At 42.2% G+C, this 10729-nt stretch overlaps 1 protein-coding gene across 4 annotated transcripts in view; it reads left to right on the plus strand.

Moving 5' to 3' along the window:
- The window catches only part of LOC130555805 (GRIP and coiled-coil domain-containing protein 2), an 18632-nt gene extending 8232 nt beyond the window's left edge, over positions 1 to 10400 (plus strand). For all 4 annotated transcript variants that reach the window (XM_057336275.1, XM_057336276.1, XM_057336277.1 and 1 more), the window contains exons 15-23: positions 2778 to 2855; positions 2979 to 3116; positions 3316 to 3437; positions 4063 to 4239; positions 5071 to 5294; positions 5406 to 5597; positions 6165 to 6304; positions 9192 to 9393; positions 9876 to 10400. In XM_057336275.1, the coding sequence (XP_057192258.1) occupies positions 2778 to 2855; positions 2979 to 3116; positions 3316 to 3437; positions 4063 to 4239; positions 5071 to 5294; positions 5406 to 5597; positions 6165 to 6304; positions 9192 to 9393; positions 9876 to 9949 (1347 nt within the window). In that variant the 3' untranslated portion in view covers positions 9950 to 10400. The remainder of the gene's footprint in view (positions 1 to 2777; positions 2856 to 2978; positions 3117 to 3315; positions 3438 to 4062; positions 4240 to 5070; positions 5295 to 5405; positions 5598 to 6164; positions 6305 to 9191; positions 9394 to 9875) is intronic.
- The last annotated feature ends 329 nt before the right edge of the window (positions 10401 to 10729 follow it).

A 10729-nucleotide genomic window follows, 5' to 3' on the forward strand; every position in this document is an offset into this window, starting at 1 on the left:
GACGGGGCGTGGATGTTGAGATGCTCGTGGGGCGTGGATGTTGCGCTGAGGGGCGTGGATGTTGCCGCTGAGGGGGCGTGGATGTTGAGATGCAGGTGACGTGGATGTTGAGATGCGAGGGGCGTGGATGTTGCGCTGAGGCGTGGATGTGAGATGCGGGGGGTAGGCGGGTGATGTTGAGAGGCGGGCTGCAGTGGGATGTTGAGATGGCCGGGGCGTGGATGTCGCTTGGACGGGGCGTGGATGTTGAGATCAGCGTGGGGTGTAGGTGGATGTTGAGAATGCGGTGTGGTGTTGATGTTGCGGCTGGTGTGGCGGCATGGATGGGGGCGTGGATGTTGAGATGCGGGGGTGGATGTCTGCGCTTATGGGGGCCATTTAGTAGATCTTTTTATCCAAAGTGACTTATAGTGCAATAATTGCAAAGCCATGCGAAGAGCGAAGCACCATGCCAAGTCTACTGAAGAGAATTAATGTGACCTTATAACTTACAAGTTCCCCGATTCAAGTTTTCCTTCAGAGAAAACCTCAGTTTATCAATCAGAAAATGATCTTGAATACTTCATACTTCATTTTTTTTATGATCCTGAGGTGCAAACAGTATCATTGTGTATTGTTTTTGTGATTGTAGGAGCTCATCGCACTGGGGCTCTGTAACTTTGTCAGTTCGTTCTTCCACACGTTCGTTGTCACCGCATCGATGTCTCGCAGCCTGGTACAGGAAAGCACAGGAGGACATACCGAAGTAAGTGACACGCACACGTACTCCCATTCAAGTGCGGCAGGCGTTCAAAATGTTTTCCTTATATGGAGTGTGTTCCTGTGCTGATGACATCACAGTGGCTGCATAACTGTCATAAAACCATAAAGATAAGATAAAGAGGTTTGCTTCCTGAAGCCAAATTGATTTTATTATGTTAATGTGTGTGTCTGTAGATTGCAGGACTCTTGGCGTCTATACTTGTGCTACTGGTGGTGGTGGCCATCGGATTTGTCTTTCAGCCTTTACCTACAGTAAGTGCAGAGCTGCACCGTATGCACAAAACCTTATGTGATCAAACTAAATGGCTCAACATGTGTGGCCTTTCTAGGAAAATGCAATATAATCTGATTTACGTAAATGACCAAAACCCTCCTGTCAGAACATAAGAATTCTTGTGCAAGACACGAAACGTCAGATGAAGTGTTTTTAATACAGTATACTGTCATCTTTTTATCAGACAGTGTTGGCTGCTATAATCATGGTCAATCTCCTGGGGATGTTTAAGCAAATTAAAGACATTCCTGCATTATGGAGAACCAGCAAGATTGAACTGGTAAGTAGTTTTGATTACATTTTGTCCACTGTTGAGTTACACCCTGCTGTTCTTACAGATTACATGTACTCAACATTTGATAAACCTGATAGCCTTGAAGGGCTCAAGAAAATGCATTGTGCATAAAACGTTGTGAAAATTTCGCTCTGTAAACTTTATCAATGTGTTAATGAAGTAAGGTTATTTTTTAGGACATTGTGAAATATAGTTCTGTTGTTGTTAATGAGTGATGTTTTGTATTCAGGCAATATGGCTGGTGTCCTTTATCGCCTCTGTTCTTCTGGGTCTGGATTATGGACTGGTGGTGGCCATGGGCTTTGCCATACTGACAGTTGTTTTCAGAACACAGTGGTAAATACACTCTTACATTATTCCAATGCCAACTGATGCGTGACACACGGTTTTTATCTGTTTTATAACAGATCAGTCGACTTCTTATTTTTCGCTTTCTTGGAAGAGTATTTATTTAATGTTAAAGCCTATGAAAGAAAGAAATAATGTATAAAATTTATTTCTGATTTCTGTTTGATTTTGTGGATTGATCCTATTAAACGTTTTGGGCTTGTTTTATGAAATATTCATTTTACAGTATTATTGGTGTAATGATGATGATGATGTCTATTTTCTGATCTTTCTATTGTAGCCCAAAAAATGCTGTTCTTGGACAAATCTCTGATACAGGACTATATTTTGATGTGGATGAGTATGAAGAGGTAACGAAGACATTTCACTGTCAAAAAATAACTTTTTGCATCTTTATCCATCTCTACATGAACCATCTCCATTTTTATTGTGTTAGTAACCCAGACCTTAAAGGGATAGTTCACACTAAAATGAACATTATGTCATCATTGACTAACCCTCATGTAATTTCAAACTTTTTTATTTGGCAGAACACCAAAGAAGATATTTTAAAGAATGTTGGAAACAAAAACACGTTGGGTTTCATTCACTTCTATTGTATGCACCCAAAACCAATGCAAGTCAATGGGGACCAACGGTTTGCTGTTTCCCACATTCTTCAAAATATCTTCTTTTGTGTTCTGGCAAATAAAGAGAGCCATACACGTTTGAAATTATATGAGGGTGAGTAAATGATGACAGAATTTTCATTTTTGGGTGAACTATCCCTTTAACATCATACGTTCCCAATCACCAACACGTACTCTGCGTTTGGAAGTCACGCAAACCCAGTCAGACATGATTTAATCCTTTTATCCTTTTTCCCACAAACGTTGTCCTCTTACGTGGATGTTGAGATGCTCGCGGGGGCGTGGATGTTGAGATGCTCGCGGGGGCGTGGATGTTGAGATGCTGCGGGGGCGTGGATGTTGAGATGCTGCGGGGGCGTGGATGTTGAGATGCTGCGGGGGCGTGGATGTTGAGATGCTGCGGGGGCGTGGATACAATGGTTTGTTTGTGTTAGTTTCCTCTGAACATTATTGTGAATTTTGTCCACAGAAAGCAGAACAGATAGTGACTCAATCTGCTCTGAGAGGAGAACTGGAGGCCCATCAACAGCAGCTGGAGGAATATAAGGTACTGCATTATAACGAGTGGTGATTTGAATAGATTGAGATGATTTGTTCACTGAATGCAGTAGAATGAGGAGTGCTGTGTTACCGCTGATGGTGTATCACACATCATCTGTGTCTCTGTCAGATCCAGCACAGTGATCTTACAGCAGAGAAACATCGACTGGAGGAACAGCTGAAGATGATGAATGATCAACAGCAGAGATCCTCCAGCTCCTATCAGCTCAAACTCAACGTCCTGCAGGACGAATGCACCGCTGCCAAGGTTTCCACTTAAACCCTCTTTCATTTCTCACCTGTAAGAAGAGCTCTCGCTCCGTCCCTTCAGCTCACTCCATCAGATCTTTTCATTTCAGTCCTCAACCAAACGCAATTACAGCCACACTCGACGCTCGGGCTCTTAATGCCTCAGTTTTTCCTGCGTTCATTATTCATCCCTCACTGTCTGATGTGTGTCGTTTCAGGCCGAGCTCGCTGCCACTGTGTCTGAGTTTGAGAGTTACAAGGTGCGAGTCCACAACGTCCTGAAGCAACAGAAACACAAGAGCTCAAAGCAGAGCGATGAAGAAGCGTTCAGACAGGACAGGTGATGTGCTCTATACAGTCGTGTTGATTTCAGTGAGCAGTTTTATTTAGGGAGAGTACAGTTCAGGGCTCAGAGGTCTTTGACACGAGCAGACGGCAATAACAACTCATTTCTTTAATTAAAACCATCTTCACATGTCATGGCTGTGTATCTGTGGTCAATGGTTTCTGACCGATGCACACAAGTGTTGTTTTCTGCCGGCTGTGCAGGTGTGTATTTTACTTTCTCACGTGTGTCAGGACAGCGTTTACAAGGGTTTTAAACGTCAGATTCATGTTAGAGCTCATATATATTCTTATATAGCTTTATATGCTGAATAAAATGTACTGATTTATTATAGACGCTTTGTATATGGAGAAGCTGCACAAAGTTGAACACCAGTGAGCGAGAGCGATGTGAAATAGTTAAGCACAGTATTGTGTACAGCTCTACTGCCACCTGCTGGTATTGTTCTGTTAGGCCTGCAGATAAGTCTGAGGTGTATTCTTGCTCTTTGTGCCTCCTTGCACATGACGTCAGTCAGTTTGTCTTATAATGTATTTATTGTCTTGAGTAAATCAGCCTCTTTTTTCAGTATGTTGTTGTCTCTTCTCTCACATCATTATGGTTGTGTGTCTGTGTGTAGAGAGCACATGGACGGTGTGCTGGAGCGTCTGCGCAGACAGCTGCAGGAGAGTCAGCAGACGCTTCATTCGAGTACAGCGGAACTGCAGCAGCTGCACGTAGAACACGACACGCTGCTAGAACGACACAACAAGATCCTGCAGGAGAGCGTCACTAAAGAAGCTGAACTCAGAGAGAGGTAAACAACAACAACAACAACAACAGATCTGCACCCCAAAATGAAAATTCTGTCATGAATGACTCGCCCTCAAGTAGGTCCAAATCTGTATAAATGTCTTTGTTGTGTTGAACACAGAGAGAGATGTTTGGAAGAATGTTAGCAACATTTCTGGGGTAGTCAGAAAATGGCAGTCAAAGGTGCCCCAGATCGGTTTGTTTTTCTAATTTCTCATTTTGTGTTCAACAGAACAAATAAAAATATGTCATCATTTTTCCCAGTCTGGTAGTCCGTGATGTCCAAGAAATGTCAGTTGCTAACATTCTTCCAAACATCTCTCTCTGTGTTCAACAGAACAAAGTCATTTAAAGAGGTTTGGACCAACTTGAGGATGAGTTAATGATTCACGATTCGATTCGATTCACGTTCATTTGTAAAGCCCTTTTCACAGTTTACAGTATTGCTAAGCAGCTTTACACAAGGGCACAATATAAAAAACATAAAACACAAACAGATAACAATTCAACTATATAGACAATCAATTAAATGTGGAATCATTTTTAGAGATGACAGAAGGTTTATTTGTGTGTGGACTGTTCCTTTAATGGAAAGATGAACTCGGTGTGTTAAAGAGCACTTGAAAGACACGACAGCAGCTGTTTATTGAGGTTCTGGTTCTTTACATTCACTCCTGTTGACATCCATATTCTGTATCCTGCTCAGAACAACCTTATTGTTAAGTGACACCTAAACCAATGGGAAGGGGGTTGATATGGAGCAGGTGATGTCGCTCGGCTGCTGTGGGGTTTTGTTGGCGTGGAGCGTGTGAAACATCTGTTGTGTGCCTTTCAGACTGTTGACGCTTCAGTCTGAGAACATGTCACTGAAGTCTGAACACGGACAGTGCATGTCTCACCTGAACGCTCAGACCGAAGCCCTTCTGAACAGCTTCCGCGAGCAAGTGCGCCACCTGCAGGAAGAACACTGCAGTACGATGGAGACGCTACAACAGCACATCAGTCGTCTGGAGACGCAGCTGTTTCACATGCAGAAAGAATCCAGCAGCAGCAGCAGCGGTGAGAAGAGCTGACATCTCATATGCTCATCAACTCAAACCATAACTTCCTATGACCTTTATTAGCATTACCTTGTATTACTCCAGATGGATTATTTGTGTGTGCACTCAGGTCCAGCCGTGGCATCGAGCCGGAAGTGTCAGGTGGACAGAAAGGTTATTGATGTTCCTCAGTTTGATCTGCAAGGTGTCGCTCGTGAGGAGTGTGAGGGGATGGAAACCACAGAGACTGAATCAGCGTCGTCTCCTGGGACCCCGCTGGCCTCTCTAGAGCACCTCCTCACTGCTCCAGACCCCAAACACGGTACTCCACTCCACTCAAGTGTGCCGTACTGTGACTTTTACCCTGCTTAGAGAAAGGTTTTCAGGTGGATGATTTCTCATGGAAGGATAATGAAGAAACTCCAGTGTGCTTTATACAGACAGTCTAGTTGTTTAAGTAGAATTACATTGTGGTCAACACTATCATTAAGTGTGTGTGTGTTTGCGTGTGTGTGCATGTGTGTGTGTGTTCATGTTTGTATATCCCGGTGGGGACCTAAACCTGAATACACACCAACACATGGGGACTCGTGTCACTGTGGGGACCAAAATTGAGGTCCTCATGGGCAAAAAAGCTTATAAATTGTACAGAACAATATTTTTTACAAATCTAAAAATGCAAAAAGTGTTCTATGATCTTTAGGTTTAGGGATAGGGTTAGGGATAGGGGATAGAATATACAGTTTGTACAGTATAAAAACATTACGCCTATGGTCTGTCCCCACGGAGATAATAAACCAGACGTGTGTGTGTGTGTGTGTGTGTGTGTGTGTGTGTGTGTGTGTGTGTGTGTGTGTGTGTGTGTGCGCGTGTGTGCGTGTGTGTGCAGAGCCTGTTGTTTGGCAGGTGGAGCTCAGTAAAGAGGAAGTGACACAGAAACTCAACACTGCCACCCGCAGCATGGAGCATCTGAATGGTTTGCTGCATGAGACTGAAGCCACCAACGCTGTGCTGATGGAGCAGATCACTGTGAGAACACACACACACACATTGTTATACTGAGCTAATGATATGTTTTGTGTTAATTGATCAGTTGTGTTGTTGTAAGTGTGTTGGTCGTGATCAATGATTGGTTGTGTTTGTTTGTGAGTGGCATTTTTTCAGATTTATTATGTCGGTCCACTGGTTCAACTGACTCTTCAAAAGAACTGTGAGTTTGTATATAAGAGAAGAGAGGACAGTAGCATCTGGGGTGCCTCAGAAAGTTGTCCAGATTTCATATCAACAGATCTTTGATGACCCTTTTTTATCCGGCTTTCATTGAGTCAATCTTGTCATTCTCCTTTGTGACGTGGTTTGCTAATCTGTCCTTAAAGAACAAAAAATCTTTGAATCAGATTGTCTAGTGGGTTAGTAAGATAATAGGAGAACAACAACATGATTTAGCAGATCTCTATGGTAATCAAGAGATGATACCTGTGGCTTTGTTTAGCATTTTAAGCTCTTGCAGTTTTTATAAAGAGTGGACAAGCACTTTTGTCATGACTGCTTTTTCTTATTCTTTTCATATTTATTTTTAAGGAACTGTTTGATGGTTTTGGATCGTCTTATGTGTGGACTGATGAATTTCCCATCTGCACAGTAAAATTACCCTCAGGGGTACTAATAAAGACACCTTGAACCTTGAGGCCCTATTTGAACGATCTAAGCGCATGGTCTAAAGCGCAGGGCGCAAGTGCCAGTTTAAGAGCCAGTTGCGCTCGTTCCATGGCAGATTCGCTATTTACACGGTGGAATTTACAAGAGCGAAGACTGGACGCTTGTCCAGAGAGGAAACACATCTGCTGGTGCTCGCGCGAGGTTTACGTGCGGGAGCAGACCATCTACAGGACAAGCTGGATTTTTTTATCTTTGTGCACAATAATAATCTATTACATTGTAATCTATTTACAGTGGCTTGCAAAAGTATTCCTCCCCCTTCATTATATTCAAATTTTGTTATGTTGCTGCCTTATCTTAAACTACTTTAAATTAAAAATAATTTACATTGATCTACACTCCATGCACAATAATGACAAAACAAAAAAACAGGTTTGTGGCAACTTTGCAAATTTATTACAAATTCAAAACTGAAGTAAGTACATTGCTCCATAGTATTCACACCCTTTTCTGGGACACTTGAAATTTAGCTCAGAAGCATTAGTTTTGCTTGTTGATGTTTCTACACTTCTAGTGGAGTTAACCTGTGCCAAATTCAATTGAATAAGTATGATTTGGAGCGGCACATACCTCTCTATAAAGGGTGCAACAGCTGAAAATGCATATCAAAGTAAAAACCAAGACATGAGGTCAAAAGAACTGCCAGTAGAGCTCTGAGACAGGATTGTATCAAGGCACAGATCTGGGGAAGACTTCTGAAAAAAATCTGCTGTATTGAAGGTTCACAGAAGCATGTAGCCTCCATTTATCCTCAATGAAAGAGGTTTGGAACCACCAGATCTCTTACTTGAGCTGACCTCCTGTCCAAACTGAGCCATCGATGGAGAAGGGTCTTGGTTAGAGCGGTGACCAAGAAGCTGATGATTACTCTGGTTGAGCTCCATGATCATATATGGAGATGGGAGAAACTTACAGAAGGACAAACATCACTGCAACACTCCACCAATCTGGGCTTTATGGCTTAGTGGCCAGACTCAAGCCTTTGCTCAGTGAAGACACATGGAAACTTGAAATATGCAAAAACGTACTTCAACGAATCTTTCAAACTGTCAGAAACAAGATATTCTGGTCTGATGAATCTCAGATTCATGCATCATGTCTGGAGAAAAACAAGCACTGCTCAACACCTGTACAATACCGTCTTAACAGTAAAGTGTAGTGGAAACAGCATCATGATGTGGGGGTGTTTTTCAGCTTCAGGGACTGTACACAAAATACGGAGATAATGATCATGAAAACCTAGCCCAGAACATTCAGAACCTCGGACAGGGCAGAAGGTTCATTCTCCAACATGACAATGATCCTAAGCACACAACTTATACAATTCAAGAGTGGCTTATGGACAACTCTGTCTATGTCCTTGAGTGGCCCAGCTAGTGCTTGAACCCAACTGAACATCTCTGTAGAAACCTGAACATGTCTGTCTACTGATGATCTCCATCCAACCTGACAGAGTTTGATAGGATCTGAGGAGAAGAATGACAGAAAATTGCCAAATGCAGATGTGTAAAGCTTTTCACATCATACCCAAAAAGATTTGAGTCTGTAAAGGCGCTTTAACCATTTTCTGAGTGAAGGGTGTGAATACTTGTGCAATGTACTTATTTTTGTTTTTTATTTTTAATAAATTTGCAAAGCTGTCAAAAATCTGTTTTTTGTTTTGTCATTATTGTGCATATTGTGTAGATTAATGTAAAAAAATAATCATTTAAAGTAGTTTAAGATAAGGCAGCAGCATAACAAAATGTGAATAAAATGAAGGGGGATGAATACTTTTGCAAGCCACTGTATTTGGAATATTTGGCATGTTTGTGTGCTGCTGCGTGTCCCTCTGTGTGAAAAAGGCAGAATGTACGTGCGCTGTGCACCCGCATACGGGCCTTTATTACTAACGTGCTCTTTTAATAACAAAACAATATATTGTGCTGTTGACTTTAGACCAGGTTTCACTTGGTCAATGGCGCCAACAAGACCAGCACACCCATGGGCTCATAAATGGGCACATATGCATTTGCTATTTAAACAACGTGGCGCAGGCCGTGAAAATGAAAACTACGTCAGTCTGAAATGAGCAAAAAACGCTTGCGCCACGCCTAGCGTCGCATTGTGCCCAGAGAGCCCTAAGTGTGGTGGTGGTGATCGGTTGCATTATTTGTGTTGATTAATTTGTTGCATTGTGTTCGTCTCCTCTCCTCAGCTGTTGAAGAGTGAAGTGCGGCGACTGGAGCGTAATCAGGAGAGAGAGAAATCTGTGGCTAATCTGGAATATTTTAAGAATGTGTTGTTGCAGTTCATCTTCCTGCGGTCGGGCAGCGAGCGTCAGGCGTTACTCCCCGTCATTCACACCATGCTGCAGCTCAGTCCAGAAGAGAAGAATAAACTGGCTGCCATCGCTCAAGGTTTGTGTTCTCAGCTGTTCACAACAACACCTGACATCATAACATCACAGTCATCAATGTGTTTTGAACAGATGTACTAAAGCGTTCATCTCAAGAAGCAGAGGGTCACGAGTCATTAAAGCCCCTCAGCTGTTCTAGAATGCACTGTAACCCACTGCATCACACGGCTTGTTGCTTTAGTAAAAGGGTTATTCCATATAACATTCACAGCGGCACACTGATGTTTAGGCTATGTTACGCGGTCAGCACTTACAAGTCGAGTATTTTATAACGTCTTAGAACGCGACTCAACCAATGTCAAGGAGCAGAACTGACCGTTTTATCATTCTTCTTTTGTGAGCTGAAAGATTTACAGTATCTAGATCAAGACCGCGACCAGACTCACTGACATCATAAATATATCCCAGACACACACACGTTTGAGGAATGATTGATTGATTGTCATTATGTGTCATATAAATGTTGTTTGAATGGGTTTGTAGGCGAGGAGGAGTCTGTCAGCTCCAGAGGGTTAGGGTGGACGTCGTATCTGCACAGCTGGTCAGGGATCAGATAAAAACACACTGACCCCCACATCAGTAAAGGACATCGTCCATATGAAGGAATAGAAGTGACCATCACCAGCACATCACCTCTCTCTCTCGTTTGGCTTATTTATCTGTATTTATTCTCATCTTGTTGCACAAGCGTGGGTGTTGCTTGATTTCATATCAACTGTGAACATGTACTTTTGTATTGAAACACTCTCATTATCAGATCAGGGGTTTCTCATGTGGAGGCAGCAGAATGTATTTATTACAAGAACATGATTCTAGAAGTGAAAGATTAACGGTAAATTGTTCAAATCTGCTGGTACAAACAATGTTTGATTGTTGAAGGTTTAGCTGGTGTAAGTTTCTTTTAATGCTTGTGAATCTGAAAGCGTCGCTTTCTCTACTCGGTTCTTTTCTGTTGCTTGTCAATGTTGTATATTGGTGCACTGAAAATAAATGATACATAAAAGAGAATTTGAAATCCTGTTAACTTTTTTGTGTATTGGGGAGGAAGGTGTGAACTCAAGAATCGGTTGCCAGATTAGCAAAAAAAAATTTCATTAGATCAGAAAGATGTTGTAGTGTAGATGAGAATCTTTCCATCTGTAGAAAAGAGAACTCAAAACCTAAACCTGGATTTCATTCCACAAATGAAGAGACGCACTGTTTTATTGTATATATTCAGTGTTTGAAGTTTACGCATGAAGTTGTTGTCCAGAGCAGGATTGTCCTGTATTTAATGGAAGACTCTGCATGTTTGGCTTACAGCCTTCACTCATTTCTTCAGCCGAGTGAGTGATCAC

Source organism: Triplophysa rosa, linkage group LG6, assembly GCF_024868665.1.
Source record: "Triplophysa rosa linkage group LG6, Trosa_1v2, whole genome shotgun sequence".
NCBI lineage: Eukaryota > Metazoa > Chordata > Actinopteri > Cypriniformes > Nemacheilidae > Triplophysa > Triplophysa rosa.